The 23,964-nt window shown below is 53.6% G+C and overlaps 4 protein-coding genes across 8 annotated transcripts; 1 reads left to right on the top strand and 3 right to left on the bottom strand.

Moving 5' to 3' along the window:
* Positions 1 to 3,363: 3,363 nt before the first annotated feature.
* Positions 3,364 to 13,155, bottom strand: ZNF70 (zinc finger protein 70). 5 transcript variants are annotated; one of them, XM_027577228.1, is made up of 2 exons: positions 13,135 to 13,155; positions 3,364 to 9,170 (listed from the first exon to the last, which is right to left on the bottom strand). In XM_027577228.1, the coding sequence occupies exon 2, from the start codon at positions 9,092 to 9,094 to the stop codon at positions 7,748 to 7,750; it is 1,347 nt and encodes a 448-aa protein (XP_027433029.1). In that variant the 5' UTR covers positions 9,095 to 9,170; positions 13,135 to 13,155; the 3' UTR covers positions 3,364 to 7,747. The 5 variants fall into 5 exon arrangements, with proteins under 5 accessions (XP_027433029.1, XP_027433032.1, XP_027433034.1 ...); XM_027577231.1 differs by lacking the exon at positions 13,135 to 13,155 and adding an exon at positions 12,209 to 12,335; XM_027577233.1 differs by lacking the exon at positions 13,135 to 13,155 and adding an exon at positions 12,276 to 12,296.
* Positions 13,156 to 13,738: 583 nt separating this feature from the next.
* On the bottom strand, positions 13,739 to 14,947 carry VPREB3 (V-set pre-B cell surrogate light chain 3). The gene is made up of 2 exons (XM_027577267.2): positions 14,848 to 14,947; positions 13,739 to 14,196 (listed from the first exon to the last, which is right to left on the bottom strand). The coding sequence occupies exons 1-2, from the start codon at positions 14,894 to 14,896 to the stop codon at positions 13,880 to 13,882; spliced, it is 366 nt and encodes a 121-aa protein (XP_027433068.1). The 5' UTR covers positions 14,897 to 14,947; the 3' UTR covers positions 13,739 to 13,879.
* A 3,731-nt stretch (positions 14,948 to 18,678) lies between these two features.
* On the top strand, positions 18,679 to 21,397 carry C14H22orf15 (chromosome 14 C22orf15 homolog). The gene is given in 8 exon segments (XM_027577270.1): positions 18,679 to 18,710; positions 18,712 to 18,797; positions 18,969 to 18,995; positions 19,616 to 19,702; positions 19,797 to 19,934; positions 20,172 to 20,246; positions 20,327 to 20,487; positions 20,839 to 21,397. Coding segments are annotated over 7 exon segments (585 nt in total). The 3' UTR covers positions 20,467 to 20,487; positions 20,839 to 21,397.
* Positions 21,368 to 23,344, bottom strand: CHCHD10 (coiled-coil-helix-coiled-coil-helix domain containing 10). Its single transcript, XM_027577266.1, has 4 exons — positions 23,187 to 23,344; positions 22,703 to 22,916; positions 21,678 to 21,825; positions 21,368 to 21,577 (listed from the first exon to the last, which is right to left on the bottom strand). The coding sequence occupies exons 1-4, from the start codon at positions 23,225 to 23,227 to the stop codon at positions 21,558 to 21,560; spliced, it is 423 nt and encodes a 140-aa protein (XP_027433067.1). The 5' UTR covers positions 23,228 to 23,344; the 3' UTR covers positions 21,368 to 21,557.
* Between the last annotated feature and the right edge of the window lie 620 nt (positions 23,345 to 23,964).

Here is a 23,964-nt window from a genome sequence, read left to right as displayed (position 1 = left end):
CCAGCCCCCAGTACCGACGGGCTGATCACCCGTGCCTGTTGTGCACTGGCACAAGATGCCCACAGTGGCCAAGGGGGCGTCCTTGGAGAAAGCATGCTTCTCTTGGGAATGGAAACTTCACAATTAGCAGAGCCTGAAGTGTGTATGGGAAACATGTTCTCACTGCTGGCGTCCCCGCCTGTAAATCCTGGCTAGGGGGCGAAGAGGCACCACTTTTTCTGTTACATTTTTATGGTTTCTAGCATCACTGTGCTGGATTCCAAGAACATAATCTGTACTTCGGCCTAGCCCAGCATGTGTGCACTTTTGTTCCATATGTCCTTGGAAAGGATGTGTGTTCTGCACTTGGCACACTCTGCTCCATGGATGGCTATGAGGCTGTCTCGTTCGGGTCCTCTCTAGCCTTTTTCACTCACAGCCCTCTTCTATCAGTTACTGGCAGAGATGTGTGAAAATCTGGTAGCACCCATGTATCTAGTAGGAGTCCCCAGGCTTGGCTTCCTGTGACTCCACAGCTGGCGGCGGGCTTCCCCCAGGGAGGCCTGGCTTCAGACCAGTGGCATGGCTGAAGCAAAGGGCAGAAGGAGGTGCTGGATCTGCACCTGTGGAGAGGCGGGAGGGGAGGCAGCTGCTGGCGGTCCCACAGGCTGGTGAGCACCAGGCGGGTGGGCGGGGTCCTGCTCCGGGTAGCTCTGCGGGACAGGCTCCTGGCGCTCCCCTGGTGGCCTCTTGCTTCATGTCAGCTACTTAGCCTCTGGAAGGCACTGAGGTCTCAGACAAGGAGACCCCGCTGTTGTCCCAGCCCCGTTTTCCTCTGTCCCCGTGGATTGGTGGGTCTCTTCATCTCCCTTCCTTTCACTCCCCTGCTCCAGGTACTCTGGGGAAACAGGCTCCTGCCCGCCTTCTCAACATCGGTGCCTGAGAACACAAAACACTAAGGTCTCCTGTTACAATCTTGAAACTGACTCCAGGCTCTTCTCCGCTTCACTCTTCTATGAACTGGCTTTACCTCGAAATTCCTGCTGGCCCCTGGTTCCATCACACTGGGGAGAAACCAAGGATGAGGTGAGCTTCAGTCACTGTGAGGATCTGAGAGCCCTGGCTGTCTTGGGCAGGAGATAGGCTCTGGAGGGTGAGGGCTCAGGCAAAACCTTTGTTGGGGGTGCTTGGGGTGCTTGTAAAGTCACTTGTAGGAAATACGTAAATATGCCAGGTCTTATGATGTGCAAGTGTCACAGTGAGACATAGAGGACAACAGTCACCCTATCTTGGACCCGCTCTTATCTTCTCATTCTCCACTAACCAAAGTGTTGACCCTCACCCTAAACTTGGCCTTCTTCCCTGGTCCAGCTGCACCTGACACCTAGAATACAGCACAGGGCCGGGAAGGGCGCAGTGGGGGAACCTGGCCTCAGAATACCTGACCCTGGAGAAGGATGGCCCACGTTCAGCCCATGTTCTTCCTGTGGGTGGGAGACAGCTGCCCCCTGAAGGCCACCCTTCTGCTCTTCCCACCAGAGGAAGGCATGTTTGGGAACATAGGGGTTCAGTGTGGCTGGAGCATGGAGGGCCTGGGTGAGGAGGAGGTGTCACATCAGGAAGGGCCTACAGGCTAGCCTCAACACAGGTTTACATAGAAACCAACGGGGATGTTTCAGAAAGGGAGTGACCCCATCAGACTGAGAGTCAGAACGATCACTCCGGCTGCTGAAGGGAGAGTGGGCAGAAGGGAAGTCAGGCCAGTGGTGGGAGGCCAGGGGAAGGGGCTGTGCAGTGGGCCCACAGTGGATGGCAGCAGCCCCGGGTAGGAGCAATCAAATGACAGGAGAAGGTGGCATCAAGAGATTAAGGGCCAGACTTTTGGGGTGGGGATGAGTGAATGAGAAGGCAGAAGAGGAGGTGGTATCTGGCTCTTGGCTTGAAATCGGCAAGTCTGGAGAAAAGAACAGGTGATAGAGCACTGAAAAGCATCCTGGATGTGCAGAACGGACAGGAGTAAGTCTTGTCCACACAGCACAGGCTCCAGTCCCCAGCCCACTGTGGGACATGGTGGCAGGTCCCTCCCCTAGAGGGCTTAGTCAGGTAGAAAGGAAGATGGGCAGAGAGGGAGGTCCCTATCAGGGAACTCCAAGATGGGCCTTCAGAAGGAGAGGCCATGGGTTTTATTTATAAGACGCACATAAATTGCCACCAGCCACCAGGAAGGTAACTGGGGTTGCCCCACAGCATGAGCCCAGGACAACTCTTCACTTTTGAGGGTGCCTGTGGTCCTAGGAGAAGACCCATCCAGAACCACGCAAGGTGCCGCTTCCTTTTCCGAAAGACGAGGCAACGTGAAGATTACACACATTATTAACATATTATTACTTGGTTGCTTGTGACTCTCTCTCACTTCAGGGGTTCCAGGACCTGGAAGACCTAAGTGAGGTCCAGAGGGCAGAAACGGTGGTGCTTCTGGTGATCCCCAGGGAGAAGATGAAGCCTGGCTAATAAGGGTGGTGGAGAAAGGAAGCAGGGATTGAAAGACACTTCACTTTAAGAGCCTTTCATGTGTCTGTAAGTCGCCACCAGAAGGCGCTCTGGACCTCAGAGGGCAGGCACCCACCAGGGAGGAGGTCATGGACACTGGAGGGTCTTCAGCGTGTGCCCCCCACCAGCATTCTGAGTGTTGTGCAAGTGTGTGGCCTGTGGTGCAGAAGGATAGGTCCATGTCCTGACACCCCAATTCCACACTCATCAGTCAACCTTCTGATGCAGCATCCTGGGTTATTAGATACTGAAGATGGAGTTCTCCCATGAGAAAAGGGCTTCTCTCTCCCCACCCCCAGTAATTCTGTGCATCGGCATTCTGGCAAATGTATATGTGGACGTCCACTTGTACAAGTGCTGAGCAACTCTGAGCAGACAGACTACTTGGTTTTCACTTCGCCTATGGTGACTAAATCACTTGCCAACTGAAAAGTCCTGGCAACAGCTGCCCAAGGCTGCACCATAACAACCGAAATTGTTCTTTGCCACGGCTGCCGGGTAGATCTGACACTAAAGCACCTCACTTCCACTAAGTCATGGCCTCCGTTTCCCCACCTGCCACAGGAGGGGCCAGAGTGACCATATTCTTTAATCTCTGCAATTGTGACAGTGCTTCTCCCCACCACCACAGGGGAAGGGGGAGAGCTGACAAGGGGGCCCACCTGGGACACACAGGTGATGGGGATGGGGGTTATGAGATCAGGTTCCCCGCTTCTCATACAGATTACCATACACGTTCACTCAGGGAGTGTGGGATGCATCTGTGAAGTCTCATTCTTCGCTACATCTGGCAGTGTTTTCTAAAAAGTAAACCACAATATACTATTCCAAGTTATGCTGAAAGAACTTTGGGAGGAAGAACAGCAAATTAAAGAAACATTTCAAAACACTAATAGCGTACAAATCCTCTATGCCCCCAGTCTGACATGCAGGTTTGTATTTCTATCTCCCCTGAGCTCCACAGGGTTGTGAGGTGGCATCATTCCTCCGGGTTAGAGCCAAGAGCACTGAAGCCAGAGGCTGACTTTAAGAGTGGGATCAGGACAGAGCCTGGCACTGACAAAGGCAGGAAGGAGCAGGTGTGCCCAACGGCAGACCATCAGCCTCCCCAGAAATAAAATTCCACACATGGTGAATAACTCCTAAAGATGGACATTAAATGAGCATGGCCTTTTTGGGTTAAATGAGTTCATCTATATTAAAATAGAGGTATGAAGATAAATTATGCCTTACTCTAAATTGTGATATGAGAACTTCTTGCATAAAAAGAAAAATTACAGAAAGAATCAGAAAATAAAATCCAACACTTTGCTGTTTATAAGTTATACAGCAAAATATATACACAAATTTTGAAAATGCTGAGCAAAATCAACTCTCATGCAGATAGATGCAAATTGAAAAAAGCAAGGGGCTTCAATTATGGTATCTGGAAAAGAAAAATTCAAGCTAGAAGAATTAAAAGAGGCAAAGGGCACTAAAAGGCACAATTTTTTTCAATATATTACTATTAAATATATATGCTCCAAATATCCTAGTACTTACTTAATGATAACCCTATTTCTCAAAAAGGGTTTGAGAAAGTGCACATCTAACATTGCAACAACGAACATAAAACAGAAGCAAATTTAAGTGAAACAGAAATAAAGTAAAAAACACAAAATCAGACTATGATTTGATCATGTCAATGAGTGTTCTTAACTATTTTGGGGCTCACAGAGCCTTTCCAAAATGTGGTGAATGCTACAGGTCCCCCAACCCCCAGCCCCAAACAATTCTTTCACACATGTAACCACCCAGTTTTGTTCCATTCCTCCATGCTGCCTCTAAAATAAACCTGCGCGCTCACGGACTCCTAGGCAGTCTGCAGACCCAAGTTAAGAACTGTAAACAACAGAGGAAGTATGAATTTGAATAAAGTAATTTAAAAACAAGTTAACAAATAGAACTGATGGAGTACAAACCCATTTCTTGAGAGTACACAAATGCTTTATAAAAATTGATCATATCTTCAGGCCCAGAGTAGGTTCTATGGACACTTAGAAATGTTGACACCACAACACAGTAAGAAAGAACAGCAATGACCTATGCATTCATCACTTGGAAATATAGAAAAAATAACAACACTTGGGCCAAGAGAAAATTCCTCATATGGTAACAAAAACGTGCACATGTCAAACTGACAGAGTGCAGAAAAAGCTCTAAGAAAAAAGTCCTAGACCAAAGTACCTGCGTTTACTAGAAACATTAAAAATATGATTAGCTATACCTAAATAATTTCAGAAATGTAAAATATGAAGTAAAAAAAAGAGCAGAGTACATACACTTCGACAAAACCATTCGATTAGTCAACAAAATCAAGAGTTGGAGCTTTACAACACTCAACATCTGCCATAAGGAAAAAAATGTAAGACAAACATAAAACAACAACTAAATCCAAGGATGATTAAAATATTACCAGGATGTTCTCTTGTAATATTACACTGTTCAAGAACCTAAATAAATTGAAGGATTTAAAAATATGTAAAACAGTAAAGGAATGTGAACAGAAGGTACTGCTCACACTTTGAAAAGTACCTGGTCCTACCATGGTTATGTGAGAATCTGTCAACCCTTCAGAAAGGGGGTCTCAATCCCCATGTTACATAAATTGTTAAGAGGAAGGAGGAGATGGCGAGGGGGGACCAGGAGGAGGAGAAAGTGCATATTCCAAAATGCAAGAATGGCATAAAATGAGGTAAGGGAAGCTGGGAGAGGGGGGAGCATCTGGGCAGGGTGGCGTGAACCCCCTGTGGTCTGTTCAGAAGGAGCAAACCAGATTGGCTGAAATGGGGGCTTATGTGCAGAAAAGCCCCTGAGGGTTGGCTTTAAGGAGCGTGGTGGCATGTGCAAAGAGATGCTTTAAGAAAATCAATTTGGCTAGGGTGTGCAGAAGCACACGGAGAGAGACATCAAAGGTAGGAAATCAATGACTGCCAGATAAGGTCAGGCCTGGCCAAGGTGAGGCCGAATGGGGGGCGGGGGCGCGAGGAGGTAGATCTTGGGGAGGGGGCTGCTCTCCCACCCACGCCGAGCAGGGGTCTCAATTCTCTCTGCACTCTTAGTAAGTGACTGAAGACCTGCAGCACAGGCCACATGCAGACAATGCCCGGGGCCAGCCAGTCAGGCCAGTCTAGCTGGTGGTATGGTAGGTTCTAGGAGACCCAGGTGCTGGCTCAAGGTTTCACACATTCACGCAACAGAGAGGAGCTGGACAGGAGTGGCTGCTGTCCTCATGGCTGGGACGCCCACTGTCATCCCCCCAGCCGGAGACCTGGCCTTTTAAAATCTCCAGCCTGCCAAGCTCCACTTGCTAAGTAACAATTACTTGTCCATTTTTATTCATCAAAACTATATATGACCACCAAACTGAGCTTCTGATTAGCTGAAATAGCCAGTATTCCCATGATGGGGGTAATGGGATTCCAGATATAAACTTTTGGAAAACTTCAGAATCGCTCAGTCTGCCTCTGAGGAGCCTGGGGGAAGGCAGTACCAAAGAGATCCCGGTGGCTACATGAAGGCCTGAGGACTTGGGACAAACACCTCTCAACCACCAGACACTGCACAGCCTGAGCCCATTCCTGGCGGATGGGAGGCATGGGGACTGAGACAGAATGGCCACCTTCAAACTCTGCTCACGGCAAGCAGGCCTGACATTTGGGAGATGCTGGGGTTGCAAGATGCCTAGCATAGGGCTCACATCCTGGCTACCTACTGGAACATTCTAATCACTGGGGAGCTTTAAAAACACACCACTGTCTGAGCCCCACCTCTGGGGATGCCGACTGAATTGGTCTAGGCAGGCAATAGACAATGGTACTTTTTGAACAATGCCTGAGGAGAGGACAGAAGTATGGGGACACAGACCACACAGACCACACTGCTTCTGGGGAGAGGTTCAGGATGGCATCTGGAAAGGGTCCCTGTCTGGGAGGTGGCCCCAAAGGGCATCCACAGCCCAGTATACAGGCTGGAGGGAGTGAAGAAAAGCCTAAGCCCCGGTTCAACGAGAGGGTGGGCTGCAGGCCCTGCCATCTGGGGAACAGCAGGGATGCCTTTCCAGCTTTTAGGAAATAGATCTCTGGGTGGGGCAAGGGTCCCTCTGGGTCTCCATCCTCAACTGCCAGTTGCCAAAGCACTTCATGGGTGGTTTCATTCTGAACAGGAGTTGGCCAGGTCCCAATATCCCCATCTCATAGATAGGGAAACAGAGCGTTGGAGCTTCTTCAAGATCACACAAGTAGGAGGGGCAGACCTGGGGACTGAACTGGGACCTCTGACTGAATCGCCCTGCTTCCTAGGTCCCCCAGCACTGGAGAGCAGAGAGGTGGCTGCAGAGCACCCAGACCAGAAACGGTGCCAACCAAGGCACACTGTGGTCTCGGGAGCCCTAGGTCTTGTGGAGGGGTCATAACTGGAGGGCACTGATGCCTTATGCCAGGCTGAGTCAAAGCCAGGGTCAAATGTCCTCTGGCCTACAGGACCAAACCTCTACTGTCCTGTGAAGGCCATCTGCCAGAAACCACCCTTACTCTAACCCAGAACAGGGATTAAGAGACCACACCAGGGGCTCGCCACGCCCTTCCCCAACCCAGAATGAATCCTTCCAGACCCTCCCTCTCTTCTGTAACCTGTTTTGGTTGTCCCCACCAGTGCCCAAGCCAGGTGGAAGATTCCATTTTGCTGTTAACATAGCTACTTTCAGATTCATTTTTTAGTGGATTCAGACTGTGAGCACAGTTCTGTCTTCTCAAAGTGCCAGACTGCAGCTGACGTTAGAGAGTTCATCTGACATATTTGTACATTTAACTCAACTTTCTCCCTCTGGTGTTTATTCTTCTGGATTTTAACAAAGGCGAAGAGATGGCAAAACTCAATTTCACAGGCTTGGGAGTCAAATCAGAGGCCAGGTCTCTTTTTGGGTGTGCCTCTGATTCAGCAGCCTTCCCATTACTCCACCCTCCCTCCCATTCAGTAAACCTGCTGCGTGTGGGGCGCCTGGGCAGGGCGGGGGGAACGAGGGGACCTGGCTGCCAGCGTGGGTGGCCAGAAGCTCTGGGGATAGCACGTTTCCATTCGGCCCTGGGATCAGGGAGGTGGGTGGGGTCTTACAGACAAGGCGATGGGGTGTGGGTTCCATCTGGGAAAGGGTTTCAAGCTTTGGTGTGAGCGCCTCCTTCTAGAGCTTCTCCCCAGCATGGATTTTCTGATGCCGAATAAGATGTGAGCTTCCCCTGAAGGACTTGCCACATTTGTTACACTCATAGGGCTTCTCTCTGGTGTGGGTTTTATAGTGCTCAATAAGGGCTGACCTGTGCCGGAAGGCTTTGCCACACTCGTTGCACGCGTAGGGTTTCTTCCCAGTGTGGATTCTCTGGTGCTGAATCAGGGCAGAGCTGTGGCAGAAGGCCTTCCCACACTGGCCGCACTCATAGGGCTTCTCCCCAGTGTGGATGCGCTGGTGCTCGATGAGGGAGGAGCTCTGGCTGAAGGCTTTCCCACACTTATGGCATTTGTAGGGTTTTTCGCCGGTGTGGGTCTTGCGATGTTCAATGAGGTTGGAGCTCTGGCTGAAGGCCTTCCCACACTCTTCACATTTGTAAGGTTTCTTCCCAGTGTGAATCCTCTGGTGCCGAATGAGGTGGGACCTGTGACAAAAGGCTTTCCCACAGAGAGCGCATTCGTGAGGCTTCTTCAAGGTGTGGATTTTCCGATGCTGGCTCAGGCCAGAGCTTTGGTTGAAGGATTTCCCACATTCCTTACACTGATAAGGTTTCTCTCCTGTGTGGATTCTCTCATGTTTTCTGAGACTTGAGCTCCGGCTGAAATCTTTCCCGCATTCCCTACACTCATACGGTCTCTTCCCAGTGTGGGTTTTCTGGTGTTGTGTGAGGGCTGAGCTCTGGCGAAAGGCCTTTCCGCATTCCCGACATTCGTAGGGCTTCTCCCCAGTGTGAATTATCTGATGTCTGAGAAGGTGTGAACTCTGGCTGAAGGCCTTCCCGCACTCACAGCACTCGTAGGGCTTCTCCCCGGTGTGAATCACCAGGTGCCTGAGAAGGTGTGAGCTCTGGCTGAAGGCCTTCCCGCATTCCCGACACGCATAGGGTTTTGCAGGTGGCGCAGTTCTGTGAGGTTCGTTAGGTCCTGAGTGTGCCCTGCTTGCCTTCTCACAACTGTGTTTATTGGGTTCCTCTCCACTGTGGATTATCGGACACATACTAAGGTCTGATTTCTGGAATAAGGTTGGGTTGAAGATTTCATCATCCTGGGATCTGTTTACTGGGGGGGTACTCTGATGCTGAACAGGACTTGAGCACAGACTGAAATTGCCCTCATAATCATCATGTTCCTCGTCTTGCTCCCCGAGAGGGATCTCCTTATAAATAACAGCCATTTGCTCTAAACCTCTTTCCTGAAGAAAAGGGTCCCCCAGGTCTTCCTCTGGGAAGAATTCTTGCTGCATCTCTAAGCCGTCCTCAAACACAAAGGTCTCACCAAACTTGGCTGCTGGGGGAACCTCCATTGTGACTCTAGTATCACCCCCCAGTGACTGTATTTCTTGAAAGATAGTCTTCTTAAGGACACACTGTTCTCCCAATCTGAGAAGAAAACAAGGGATATTGTCAAATCAAGCACCTAGTACATACCTCCTTCCTGTGCCAGAATCTTTCCTGGACAAGACAAAATGAGATACAAGCTTGCCCTTGAGATGATCCCCACTGAGTTAGGGACAAGTCTGATTGATCAGAAACAACTACAAAGAAGACAGACAGACAGAATCAAGTGCTACACCATGGGGTCTAGAATCTAAAGACTGAAGGTGCTCAGAAAGGTAGACGAGAGCAGGAGTGGGGCCATTGTGGAAAGGGGGCAAGATTCTGGCTAATGGAGGACCTTGGGGATGGGGGTTTTGGAGAGAGCGCAAACTTCCCTTCTATACTAGGTTAGCTGCACCCCCTCCAGCCTGGTGCCCAAGCCACAACCCTGGGAGTCAGCCTAGACCTTCCCCCTCTCTCACCCCATACGCCTAGTCTGTCCATTTCCTGAAGCTTTATTAAGAGGCTTCTGGCTCTCTGTCAGTCAGCAGCCCAGGCCTCAGGGCAACTCCCCAGGATTACTTCCATACTCACCTCCCAAATGACCACCTGCCTCCAGCTTCTACTCCTCCCTCAGGTCTGTTGTCTACATTGACACCAGTGTCAAATACCCCAAACACAGGCCTGATCATCTGTCTCAGGATCTTGCGGCAGCCCAAATCCTTCCCAAAGCCCTTCACAGCACTAGCCCTTCCAGCCCCATCTCCAGCCTCTCCTTCCACACAGCCCTAAATGCTTCCTCCTCCTAACAGGTCCCCCTCTCTTCTCAGACTGCCACTGGCCCATCTTCCCAGACTCAGTCCTAACGTCCCCTTTTCTGCACCCTAAGACTGTTAATCTCAGGCACACCCCCTCAGTGCCTGCAGAGCTCAGTGCACGTGTGCATCACAGCACTCACCATCCTGGATGGCAAACATGGGCTGTCAGGACTCCTGCCACCACTGCCTGAGAGCTCCCTTCATTGTGGAGCCCCCAGCCCCAGCCCCAGCCCCCAGCACAACAGGACAATCTCCACACACATTGGTTGCATAAATACAAGACTGGAGGAAAAGCCACTTGGTTTTGTGCTAGAACTGATGGCCACATCAGTTTTGAGGGAAGGAGAGCACAGAACTCTTTATTCAAATAAATCGTCTGGGAGAGATAAATAAATAAAAGACAAAAGCAGAGCTGCTCCAGTTGATGGGGGTTGTTTTCATAAGGACATGGACGGATCCTGGAACACCCCCATCCCACTGTGGTGGCCTCTGAGGGAGCCCCTCAGGACCCCATTCAGAAATGGCCATGCAAGCTAAAGGGAAACCCCAGGTACCATGATAATGATAACAGCTCATGTTTATGGAGCATCTACTATGTGTTAGGCATTACTAGACCTTCTATAAGCACATTTGCATTTAATCCTCACAACTCTATACAAAGGTACTATTAGCAGTACACTGAAACACAGATAGTTAAGCAGCTCAAAAAACACACTAAGTTGGGGCGCCTGGGTGGCTCAGTCGTTAAGCGTCTGCTTTCGGCTCAATCATGATCACAGGGTCCTGGGATCGAGCCCCGCGTCGGGCTCCCTGAAAGCCTGCTTCTCCCTCTCTCACTCCCCCTGCTTGTGTTCCCTCTCTCACTGTCTCTCTCTCTGTCAAATAAATAAAGTGAAATAAAAACACACTAAGTTAATCAGCATAGTCACAATGGAACTCATTCCTACTTGGAAATGATTTTTTTTAAATGAATTATAAGGCAGTAAAAAGGCCAGGTGTGAAAAGAAGCACAGAACTGAAGTATTCTCAAAAATTCTTTGACCACTTAACTCCCTTTCCCTCCCTCTTCAGCAACCATAATCTCCAGTCCTTCAGGTTCTCTAGATTGATCTCATCAGGTCTAACAACCCACCAGTTTCGCTCTGGTTCTCTCTTCTAGTCCACCCTTCCCCGTCTAGCTTAGACTCTATCATGGATCGAACTATAGACTCTGACCAGCATCACGTTCCTCACCTCCCTGCCCTGCTGCAACCAGCTGCCAAATACCAACGTTCTCCGTCAATTCCTCCTAAGATGTTAAATGTTGCCAAAGAAAATCATAGGACTGTGTACCGCACGGAGACAAATTTCAGGTTTCCAATTTCAGCTGGGACTTCAGCATCTTCAGCTCTTGCATCCAGTGACCTCCTTATGGCCAATCCCTCTCTTCTCAGCCCTCACTTTCCCACCCCTTTTGGCCGTGCTCACCAATAGCTCCCTTCTCAAAACCTTTCATTTCAGAAGTTGCAAATTGGCAGCCTGGGGATCCTGCCACAGACACGTTTTGTTTGGCTCGAAAAGAGTTGGAACCTTTTCTTTTTGTTTGACTTAGCTGCCAATATTGGAAACTCTGTAGGTTTCACGCTTTCTCTTGAAAACCTGGAAGATGTGATAATACGGATCCACCCCTTCATTAAACCCACCTTGCCTACCTGAACGCCTCAAGGTTTTGAACCCCCCAGCCCCCTTCCCACCTCCTGCTCTTTATTCCCTTCATTTCTGAAAGTCCTCTCCCTTACCCCCCCCCCCCAGTTTTAATGCTCTCTGATCCCCTTTTCTTGGTATCTGTGATTGCAACTCTTCTTCCACCCACCTGTTAAATCCTGGTGTTTCCAAGGTTCCCTCCTTAGGGGTTTTCCATTCCCACTATGGACCACCTACATGCTGAAGTCTCCACTCTGTTTATAAAGTTGGCAATTCTTTATCTGTCCTCAACGTTTTAAATATTTTTGGACCGAAGATTCAAAGGTCTGGAACCCCACCTTCCCACCTCTCTCGGGGCCTTCCTCGGCTCCTCCTGCATCCGCCACCCTTTCCTTCGGGGAGCCCTCAGGGCCTGGGCACCCTGGAGACCCTCGGTCCGCAGGGCTTCCTGGCTGGAAGCCCGCGAGCGGCTGCGGACACGCACACGCCGCCCGAGCGGCGATGCGGGAGCCCCTACATGCTTCCCACCGATGAGGGACGCCCACACCCCAGGCCACCGGAGGGACAGGTGGTCACACCGGCCGACGCCGAGCCACTCACCTGGGCCGGGGCGGGGCCGCTCACCTGGGCCGGGGCGGGGCCGCGGGCGGGCGGGGCGGGGCCGCACCTGAGCTGCTCCAACCCGCGGCCGACCCGGCCGCGCTCCGCGGCGGCTGCTGACGCGAAGCCCGCGGCGGCCCGAGAGCCCGGAGCCCCGCCCCCTCGCCCGCGGGCACTTCCGGGACCGCTCTAGGCCGCGTGGAGGTCCCCGCGTCTCGGTGCTCCTGCGGCGCTTGGTGTCCGCGCGCGTAGCAGCTCCCGCTCGGGGCACCAGGACAGGGACTGGGCCCCGGGCCTTTCCCAACGCAAATCCTGGTCGTGGGCAACACAGCTGGTCAGCCATTGGCGGGAGTGCAGAAGAGGCAACTGAGGCCGGGAAGGCCGGGCGGGCCTAGAGCAGCAGGCAGGCGGCCGAGTTCCCGCGGCACTTGCCCTGTGGGTGGGGGCGAGCCAGAGGCCACGGGGGGTGGGGTCTTCAGGAGAAGGGAAGGGGTTCCCAGAGCTGTGGAGCCCGTCACCCCGCACAGGCCCAGAGGTCCTGCATGATTCACCCTTCCTGGGTAGCCCCGGTCCTGCCTGCCCAGCTGGTATCAGCAGAGACTGAGACGAGAAGGGGCCGAGTGAGGGCCCAGGAGACTGCTGGGAGTGTAGGCTGGACCCTGGAGACCCCCAACTCCAGTGCATGTGAGGGATGACCTCCAGACATAAGGAACCGGGAGGGAAGAAGAGTGTGTTCTTGAGCCCCGCCCCTCCCAACCCAGACGCTCAGCTCTGCTAATAAGGATTGCTCTTCCACCCAGTGTTCCCCACTCGGTGCGGCTGCTCAGGTACAACCTTCCCTGTGGAAGAACTGGTGGGGGAGGGGGGCACAGCCCTATCACGGGATCAGTAGAACACACATTCCTAACTGGAGAGATGCTGCCCACCTGCAATCAATATCCTCCGTCTGGGCGCCTGGGTGGCTCAGTTGGTTAAGCGACTGCCTTCGGCTCAGGTCATGATCCTGCAGTCCCAGGATCGAGTCCCGCATCCGCTTCTCCCTCTGACCTTCCTCCCTCTCATGTACTCTCTCTCTCTCATTCTCTCTCTCAAATAAATAAACAAAATCTTTAAAAAAAAAAAAAATCCTCCGTCTAAGCCCAGGGGTGCCTCTGAGTGCCCCCACACCACATACATACTCACACCTGCCTTCCTGCCCTATCAAGGAGTAAGCAGGGGCTCCCCTCGGCCCCCATGCTAGCAGCCTGGGCTCCATGAGGACCCTGTCCAGTCACCCCTTGAGCACTGAACCACAACCAGCCATGCAGAGCTAGGAGCTGGTTCCTTTTTCTCTTCCTCCAGCTCCTCAGGTCACAGGAAGCCCAGGCCACCAGTCTAAGCTCCCTAGGGGCCAGTAGAGAGGCTGGGCCCTGCCCCAAGGGTCTCAGGTGCTTCCTCTTCTGTAACAATCCCCAGAATCCCTACCCTCACACTCCCAGTCACTTTTTCAGCAGGAATTTCATGGCCCTCCGAATAGTTATTGTTCACATGTTTGATATTATTTTTTACAGGTTTAATATTATTAACCCATTTTACAGAGGAGCAAAATCAAGGTTTGAAGAAAGAGGGGGGCCCAAGGTCAGAGTGCAGAAATGAGAGGCAGACGAGAGGCACTCATCCTACACTCCACCCCTAGGTTGTGTAATCCACAGAGCAGTAATAATCTGCGTCGTCCTCAGGCTGCACGGGGCTGATGGTCAGGATGCAGGCATTGTGGGCGGCGTCTGTGGCTGCCGAGAAGCGGGCAGGAATGTCAGGCGGCCGGTGGTAGTCGTCCTCTGAGCGGTAGTAGAGGAGGTATCGGGGGGCACTGCCTGCCCGTTGCTGATACCAAGACACGCCATACTCCCCGACAGTGGCATGGTGGGGGCTGAGCATGCAGGAGAGCTGGGCCACCTGGCCTGGGAAGACCAGCAGTGCATCTGGCTGGGCCAAGCCTGGCTGAGAGACTGAGAGAGAGAGAGAGAGAGACCCATGGGCTTCTTTCTTCCTGTCCCCACCCCACGAAGGCTTGGTCAGATTCCAAGGAGACTCTGACTCCTGAAAGCCTCATAGCCCAGTGCCATGGAATTGAGATGGATGGGGAACAAAGATGGCAACCCCTAAGTCCTCATTTGTTCTATGTTCGCAAGAATCTGTGTTCAGTTGAGCACCTAGAGTTCAGAGTATGGGACTGGTGGCCTCTGGGCTCTTCTCTGCCCACCCCCATTCCTTACCCCTCAGTCACACTGGCTCTTCCAGACTCTGGCTACCACCACCAGGAAGCCTCCTGGGCCGTCCCACCTCGGGATAGCTTCCCATGTGAAAAACTAAAAAGGTGACCGACCACTTCCAATCTCTTCTGAGTCCCCAAAGAATCAGAACCTGAAGGGATCCTAACAATCTGGTCATTCACAAATGGGGAAACTGAGGCCCACACAGAGAAGTGACTTGCCCCAGGTCTAGGGCAGAGCCACCTGTAGCCAGTTCTCCCCTCCACGTTAATGCCCCTTCTAGAACCCTCCCACTACCCACATTGATTTGCTTCCTTGCAGGGGCCTTCTGGAGCCAGTACCATCCCCCACCCCACCCCAGTTGAGCCAGGCCTAGGGGGAGCTCACCGGACAGGAGGGCCCCAGTCAGAAGGAGGGCCAGATGCCAGCAGGCCATGGCTAGAGGCAGGAAGGCAGACAGGAGTTGTTCTGTTGGAAGTGCTCCAGGTGCTTCAGAGCACAGGCAGGGGAAGCCCCTGGACCATGACAAGGCATGCAAATCAACCCATTGACTAGGGGTGGGAGCATGGGGGTATAGTGGCTGGGGCCCAACAGCCGGTCCTTATCTTCCCAAATGTCGGGATCCTGGCTCCACAGGGCCCTCTGAGAACAGGAGTCTAGAAATCCACACATACACATGCAGTTATAGCAGGCAGATGCTTTTTTACTGAGGTGTAACTCCTGTAGGATAAGGTGCATAGATTTTAAGTCTATGTTTAGACTTAAGACTCTTAAGTCTTTAAGACTTTAGACTTTACACATATTTAAGTGTATGGCTTAATGATTTTATTTATACAGATATATATATATCTCCACCCCCGCAACCTCTACCCAGATGACGATTTAGAATGTTTCCATCTCCCCAGAAGGCTCCGTCATGTGCCATCCCCATCAGTAACAGGCTCTCTAACCCCAAGGGTAACCATCATTCTGACTTCAATCACTTAGATCCGTTTTGCTTGCTCTAGAACACCAACTCTAAGTGGAATGACAGTGCGTTCCTTTTGCTCCTGCTTCTTCTGTTCAACATTAGGAGAGTCATCCATATGTGTGCAGCAATGTCTAATTCATTCTCATAGTTACATGTGGATAAACCACAGCGTATCCACAGCTTCTCCATTCTTCTGTTAGCACACATTTGGGTGCTTTCCAGTCTTTAGCCATTACAAATAAAACTGCTGTGAACATCCCTGTCAGTGTCTTTGATGCACCTGTGTTCTCATTTCTTCTAGTAGACACCCAGGACTGGAGTTGCTGGGCGGAGGGAAAATGTACATTTAGCTTTAGCAGATACTACCAGTGTCCCCCACATGGTTGTACGGATCTGCACTGCCACCAGCAGGTAGGAGAAGTACAGAGATACCCTCGCCAACACCTGACATGGTCAGTCCCTTTAATCTGCCAGATGGGTGGAGGACCTGACTTCCCAAGTTGGGGTTCAAACGTGGATCTCAGATCCTCCTTAACTACACAACTGCAGCCGAGTTCCTTCCCCTCTCTGGAAAATGAAGATGAGCATAGTGCCAGCCCGAGGGGTGTGAAGAAGTAGATGGGATTTATTTGCTCAGTGCCAGGCACAGTGCGTGTATTGATCATGCCTTGCATTTTCTGTATTTTGATGCTTTGATATCTGGGGCCTTGCTGACCTTGGAGGGACTGACCCTCCCAGGGCTAGCCAGTTCCTAGAGATAGTAAATAATTCACCTGAGCGGGTATTTGTGAAATGCAAACCAATCCAGAGCCCACACCCCCAACCACCTCTTCTATGGCTCTCATACTCTGGGCTACTGTCCTCCTGCCTTAGTCACCAAGGGCCAGGTACCTGACAACCAGGGGCAGCCCCTATGCCCCAGAGCCCTGGAATTATTCAAACTAGCCACTCTGGAGCCTGCTCACTCTGCCTCACCTGTTCTTTCCCTCAGAAACCACAAGGCTCCCTCTCGCCCTCTGCCTGCTGACCTGCCGGATGCTTCCCCATGTGTCCCTCTGCGGTGCGGCACACCCCATCCCCTAGAGATCTGTGGGGAACAAACTGTCTTCTCAATGGCAATCTCCTGGTCTGCTGGCCTTAGCATACCTAAATAATAATAAAAGTAATTAAAACGGTGCGCTCTCATTAACTCAAAGCTTTAAAAGCTCCCTTGGGGGAGGTTATAAAGCCCCCCTCCAACGGGTCCCATTCTGTTTCTAACATCTCCTTAGGGCATCTCCAAAACCCTCAAGATCAAAGACTCTGTTATGGCAGCAGTGAAAATGAACCCTTGGGACAACAGTGATGGTTGTTAGCTGAGGCTCCAGGGCTTGGCATGGACATTCTTCTGGAATATGGTTGCAGCCCCTCCTAAGCTGTGCTCTGCAGGACACAGGGCCCCAGTGACAGTGGTGTCCTGGGAAGAAAGTGTCTTGTGTTTAAATAAATCTGCGAAACACTGCTTGTTTGCACAGTGCTGATTCTGAGCACCTCCTGCATCCTGAGCACCAAGGTAGCACTTTAAAGTGTTACCACGTTTAAGGAGCACCTGGCTGGCTCAGTCGGTAGAGCATGCAACTCTTAATCTCAGGGTTCAAACCCCACACTGGGTGTGGAGTTTACTTGAAAGAAAGAAAGAGAGAGAGAGAGAGAAAGAAGAAAGAGAAAGAAAGAAAGAAGAAAGAAAGAAAGTGTTACCACATTTAATCCTCACAAGGATTCTGCTGAGCCGTGTTCTTACCCCCTGCCCCCCACCTTCTACAGGGGGAAGCACTGAGCTGAGTGCTTATCCAGAGGCAGTGTGATGCTGGGCAAGCTGCGCAGAGGATTCAGTCCTCCTCCTGAGTCAGTGGCCCAGAGGGCAGGACAAATAGCCTAATCACCCTGGTGGTGGTGGGGGGTGCATTTTCAAAACCTTGGGGAAAGGGAGCTGGCAAAGGTCAGGAGCCTGCTCCAGACACCTACCTGGCACCCTGGCTGAAGGGGTCTGGTAGGGGCTCATGGACAGGGGGCAGGAGACAGAAACTGAGAGACAGAGACAGAGGGGGTGTTAGGGGGATGAAGGAAAGGAGATGATGAAGAGAGAGAGAAAGGGAGAAAGTCAAAGAAAGGATGGGCATGGATGGAGAGGCAGAGAAACACAATATCCTGTCTGCCAATGTCTATATGGCTTTGTTCATAATTGCAAAAAACTGGAAACAATCCAAACAATAGCAGGTGAATGGATCAACAAACTGGCACATCCAGACAATGGGACCCTCCTCAGCAGTAAGAAGGAATGAGCTATTGAGTGAATCTCATGCTAAGTGAGAGAAACCAGACTCAAAAGGCTCCATGCTCTATGATTCCCTTTATATGATTCTGGAAAAGGCAGGGACAGAACACAGAGCTGTGGTGGCCAGGGACTGGCATGGACTACAAAGGGGCATAAAGGGATTCTGGGGGGTGAGGGAAATGATCTGCTTCCCAACTGTCGTGGTGGTTCTATGAGATTTGTCAAAACTCGAAAACACGAAAAAGGGTGAATTTTACTGTATGTAAATCATACCTCAAGAAACTTGCCCAAAGACAGAGGAAAGAGAGGGGAGGCTGGAGGTGAGGAGGAAGGCAGAGGAGAGGAAAGACAGCACAAGGGCTCCTGGGTGGCTCAGTCGGTTAAGCGTCTGCCTTCGGCTCAGGTAATGATCCCAGGGTCCTGGGATCGAGTCCCACATCAGGCTCCTTGCTCAGCAGGGAGCCTGCTTCTCCCTCTCTCCCCCTCTGCTTGTGCTCTCTCTGTCAAATAAATAAAATCTTAAGAAAGAAAAGAAAAGAAAAGAAAAGAAAGAAAGAAAAAGGAAGGAAGGAAGGAAGAAAGAAAGAAAGAAAAGAAAGAAAGACACAGGGAAGAGAGCCTTAGTAGGTAGGGAACTGCAAGGGTGGTAAAAACCCCTGCTTCCACCACGGCCACGGCCACATCCCTACCAGCTCATAGTGGGGGTTTTCCCAGGGCCAGGGGCCCCGATCCAGGAATCTCCCCCTTTTCAGCCTGGGAACTCGGTCTCTACTGGTGGGGGGATGTGGTCTTGGGCCATCCTTGGACCACAAGGCTTGAGCCCCCACTGTAGCCCCGCCTTAGGGAGTGCCCATACTCCCGCCCCAGATCCTGTTACCGGGATACTGCAGGGGAAGGCATTTCCTGCCTAGATGACTTGGCAGCTCCCACTGCCATGGAGACCAGCTTGGAAGCTGAGAAGGCCTCAGTCTCCTCAGGCTGCTCCGACCCAGCAGGCGGGAGGAAGAGGAAGCCAAAGGGACCCCTCTACACTTGTGGGGTCCAGCCCCAAGGGTAGCCAAGCAAGGACCTAAGCCCGGATCCACCCACCCATTCCCACACACATACACATTTCCTGGCAGTGCCATCCCTCCCCGAATAGATCTCAGCCGTAGATCCTTCCTTAGTTGGAAAGTCAGGGGTTAGGGGATCAAAGCCCCCACATCTGTCTCCTCTCCCCTGCAGCCATGTTTATCAAAGTGATGTTTGGAGGTAAGTGGGGTCCCCTGTCCCTCAGATGGGTAGGGGGGTGGTACATTCAGAAGCGTGCTTCCCTCTGCCCTGGGGAGATTGGGGAGGCAGTGTGGGGAAGGGGGATGCACTTACATAAGAGGATGGGGGTGGTTAGGGAAACAGTTCTATGAAGAAGCAGACAGAATGCTTGGAGTCCCTTGAGGGGCAACCCCGATGGCTGGGTCCTGGGAAGTTCCCGTGGGCTCCTCTAGAAGAGCACCCACCACATCACCATGGGGTATGTTTTTAAATTACACAATCTCTAATTCGATCAGTGGTCCTCAAGCTTCAGGGTACATCAGGTGCAGATTTCCTGACTTTCGGTGGCAGGTGGGGCCGGGATGGGAGGTGGGGGGTCCGGTGCTGGAGGGAGATCTTGTGCAGAGGTAGCGTTGGAGCGGGAGGGGGGCATCCAGTGCAGGAGGCAAGAGCCATGTGCCCTGGTCACCAGCATCTCAAGAGATGGATGGAGGAGGGTACAGTCTTAGTCCTGGAGTCCTATTCCCTGCTCTGGTTAGAGAGAAGAGATGGGAGACAGATGGTCCCAGATTGGGGGAAGCAGAGGGTCCCATTCGCTCACCTCTGCCCTGCCCCTACAGCTGGCTGCTGGGAGCTGGTGAACACTTGGTGCAGCCCGGTGACCCTCACCACCCACTTGAGGCAGAGGGGGCAGGTGCCCCCAGATGGTGAGGGGGCAGGGAGGGGTGCTGGGAAGGAGGGGCCGAAGGCCCTCCAGGCAGAGGTGCCAGCCCTGCCTTGCCTCCCTCTCTGCTTTCCCAGCGGTCATTGCCCTCCTGGCTGAGGATGGGCACTTGGTGAGTCTGGATGAGGGACTGGAGGAGGGGGCTTCCCAGGCCCCTTCCATGGGCAGCGCCCTGCTGCAGGAGCGTGGGACCTATGTCCTCGTGCAGATCATCAGTAAGTGGGGCCCAAGATTTCCCCCTGGAGTTATGCTGGAATGTGAGAGGGGGGCAGCAGTTCCAGAGACCACCCAAGGCCCTGGCCAGCACCCCCTACTTTGGCCAGGACCTAGCCCCTGACCCTTCCCATCCAATGCCTTGGTGGCCCCAGCCAGGACCAACAAACAGGTCGAGAGTGAGAGGTGGGGGTGGGGACCAGCAAGACAGTCAGGAATTGGTCTTCCTGCCTCCACAGAGGGGGAGGGTGGGGCTCCCACCCGCTATGAGTCCCTCCTGGAGAACCTGGACGACCAGTATCCAGAGCTAGCAGGTGAGTGTCATGGTTGAGCCCCAGGGGGAGGGTGCACCTTCTCCCCAGCACCCATAGGGAGGGCTTCCTGGGCCTTCCAGAGGAGCTTCGCTACCTGTCAGGCCTACACCCCATGAGTGATTGCCGGAAGAAGCGCACGAGCACTCGGCGTGGCCACCAGGAGCAAGGCCCCTCTTCAAGGCCACGAAGGATGGGCTCCCTGCCATCCAGGACCCGCTAGCCGGGGCCAGAAGCCAGCCAGGTAAGGAGGAGACATGGATATCTGGGGGGATGCTCTCACCTGAAAGTCCCAGGGGACAGGCTTAGGTGTGCTGATACACGACAAACACCACCCCCCACACCCTGCAAACACGTATACACATAAATACCCACAAGGTGGAACACACCGCATGAAGAGACATCCCCACCACTCCACTGGACTATAAGTACCTAAGGGCAGGGACGTCCTCAGTGCCCTGGAGATATCGAATAGAGCCTGGCACACAGTAGGTGCTGAATGCAGAGCTGATGAACTCAATGAAGGCAGCAGCCAAGAGTACATGATAGTGAGGTCTGCCTTGGGTTCGAAGGGCCTGCTTGTCTATTCCGGCAGGTCCTGTGATCTGGCACATCACAGCCAAGTGGCTGAGCTGGACTCTGATCCAAGGGGGTTGGCTGTGGTGACCTCTGCCGTGTGTGATCAGGCCCAAACAGCAGCCCAGAGGCATTCTTCTTGCAGAATGTGGACTTACTGAGAAGCTGCATCAGCCTGAGGGGCAAGGTCACAGACCGGATGTGAGGCCACCAAGGGGGGCCCCCCAAGATGTGGGTGCAGAGAAAGGGATCCAGAGGCAGAGACAAGGAGGGTGAAGAGGGCAAGCATTCCTGAGAGCGGGAGACAACAAACAGGCTTGTCCCTCCAGGATTCTAGTCCCGAGTCAGTCAGATACCCTTGGGGTCCCTACTAATGCCTCACTCCTATCTGGACTGTCCAAGGTCATCAGATTCCAACAGGGCTCCTCCCCCTCCCCCACCCAGGATGTCAGCTTAAGGTGAAGCAATTGCACCCCACAGTTGGACATTCATCCGTGCTCCTTGACCCCACCCCAGCAGACAGGCTAGTGAGAGGGCACACAGCAGGCTATGGTCTAAAATAAACTCTTTTAATTGCACATTTGCGTCTCCGGTCATCTGTGGGGTAAGAAACCCCCTCCTCACTCCAAATCCCAGCTACACGGGTACAATCTGACGTCATGGTCCAGCTGTCAGGTGAAGGGGTGAAGGTGGGTGCAGGGCTGGCTCATGGATCTGCACCAGTCCGCACCTGTCTCTTCAGGGCAGGGAGCTCAGACCTGCGGAGAGAGAAGTGGCACAGGCTGGTGGGCAGCCTGCAGCTGCAGGATGAGGGACTGTCCCTCCCACTCCCTCCTGGGTCAGGGGCTGCTCACTCACCGTGGTTGTACTTGCACTGCTTCAGGGCCTCGCTGAAGCCCTCACACAGGGACAGATCACTCTGAGTGGTGGAGCAGTCCAGGAACTGCTTGATCTCGTAGGCGCAGGGCCCCATCTGCAGGGGCTGGGGGCCAGTGCGGGTGGGAGCCTGGAGTATGACAGAGGACGCAGCAACGTCAGCTCCAGGCTGGCACCTGAAAGTGGGCTCCAAAGCTGGGGGCTGCCAGCCCCTCCCCACACCCCCAGCCCAGGGGCCCCTGGGATCCCTGGCAGGCTGACTGACTTGGGGGCCAGCCTGCCCTGTCTAGCCCCAGCTGCTCCATCTGTGAAACAGAGGGAGCCCACAGCCCTGTCAAACCCACTGAGCGGATGCTACTGCCGGTATGGACAGCATTTCCCGATCGCCTCATAATGGGATCGCTGAGCAAGTAGGGCCTGAGAGGGGGGAGAAGACTCTAAAAAAGCAAGGTGCTGTGCTTGTACTCTTGGAGTATAAGCCCCACCTCCACAAGTACTAGCAGCTTCCAGGCTCAGCCACAGTGATCCTCATGACCCCTGACCCTGCCACTAAGCCACATTTGGCTCAGGACTGGTGGGGTGCCCAGTAGGGGATAGGTGAGCAGGAAGCGGGCTCAGAGCTGCTGGCTACCCCCTTGCCCTTGGGATGCAGGGACTGCAGGGCAGAACCTGGGAATGGGACGAACAGGGACTCAGAACTTCAACATCCCTCCCCTCCACTAGGGTTAGGTTACCTTGGGCCAGTCTCTGAACCGCTAAGGGCTTTGGTTTCCCCATTTTTAAAGGGCTGCTTGGTCCCTGCGAGTCTAGGGACCTCGGCCTCCGGAAAGGGGCTAGGAGAACCTGCCTGTGAGTGACATGAGACCAAAAGCAGAGTGAGGAATGAGTCCTGGGCCTGAGGCAGCTCTGAACACACCAGGGCACTTCTCGCTGGACATTCCAGTAGCACCCTACTACATGACCCTCGTGGGAAGTCGGCCCCAGTTTCGCCCGAGTCCGCTGCTCACCTGCTCAGCGGCAGGCTGGGCGGGCTCTGAGCTCCCCCCGCTGAAGGCTCCGGTCAGGGCGCTACCCACGACGTGTCCCACAGCCGAGCCCACGGCCACCCCAGCGGCCGTGGACGCCATCTGCGCCATCAAGCCAGGCTGGCCCGACGGGGCCGGGGCCGGGGCCGGTGCAGCGGCCGAGGGCGGCGGGTGCGCGGGTGGGTGAACAGTGCGGCTGCGGGGTGGGGGTGGGGGGGAAGTAGGGTTAATCCCAGCCGGATCCCTGAACTGGGGCCCCAGGGGCCTGCAGCTCCTGGACACGAACCCCGTCCTCCTCCTCCCCGCCGAGGGTGGGCGACCACCGTCCTAGACACGTGGTTGCGGCACCCCGCCCCTCCCCCCACCAAGATGGCGCAGCAGCCGCCAAGGTCAACTCTCGCGCCCTTGCGGGGGAGCGCCCGCGCTTCCCTAGCCCCCTCCCCGCCCTCCCCTGTCCCGCTCACACCTGGCTGGCCGGGCGGCCGCGCTTCGGCTCCCCCGGGGCATGGTTGTGGCGGTGAGACTCGGCCAAGGGCAGGCGGAGACGGCTACCGTAGCAGCGGTTCTGTCTCGGGGACAAACCGGGCACCGCTAAACACCGCCGGCGCAAGGGGGCGGGGCCTAAGGGACACGCCTCCAGAGGGAGTCGCCGGGCGACCCGCAGCCCTCACCTTCACCTCCGGGACCTGTCCCTTACAGCATCACCTCCTCTCAGCGCCCTTTTTTTTTTTTTTTTTAAAGATTTTATTTATTTATTTGAGAGAGAATGAGAGAGAAAGCACATGCGGGGGGGAGGGTCAGAGGGAGAAGCAGACTCCCTGCCGAGCAGGGAGCCCGATGCGGGACTCGATCCAGAGACTCCAGGATCATGACCTGAGCCGAAGGCAGTCACTTAACCAACTGAGCCACCCAGGCGCCCTCTCAGCGCCCTTCTTAGCTGGCAGCGTTACCCTGCGCCCTCCCTGCGCCTGGCCCGAGCTGTGTGGGCCCTGGGGACACGGACCAATGCTGCAAAGTGTCGAGGGCTTACGCCGGGGCGTTGGGCCAAGTCCCTTCAAAAACCACCGCGGGGCGCAGGGAGTGAGTGGAGTTGGTTTGCTGTCCGAGCGCCAGGGCAGAAATAGGGAGGCGACCGGTTGAAGCCAGCAAGGGAGGGGTCAGGCCAGGCTCTGGTCCCCCTCTTACGGACTGGGTTTACCGACTACGACTTGGCCTCAGGGTCGCGGGCCGGGGGTGGGGGGGTG

This window comes from Zalophus californianus, chromosome 14 (assembly GCF_009762305.2).
Source record: "Zalophus californianus isolate mZalCal1 chromosome 14, mZalCal1.pri.v2, whole genome shotgun sequence".
In the NCBI taxonomy this organism is placed as follows: domain Eukaryota; kingdom Metazoa; phylum Chordata; class Mammalia; order Carnivora; family Otariidae; genus Zalophus; species Zalophus californianus.
Note: the sequence above shows the minus strand (reverse complement) of the source record. Positions and strands in the feature narration are given on the sequence as shown.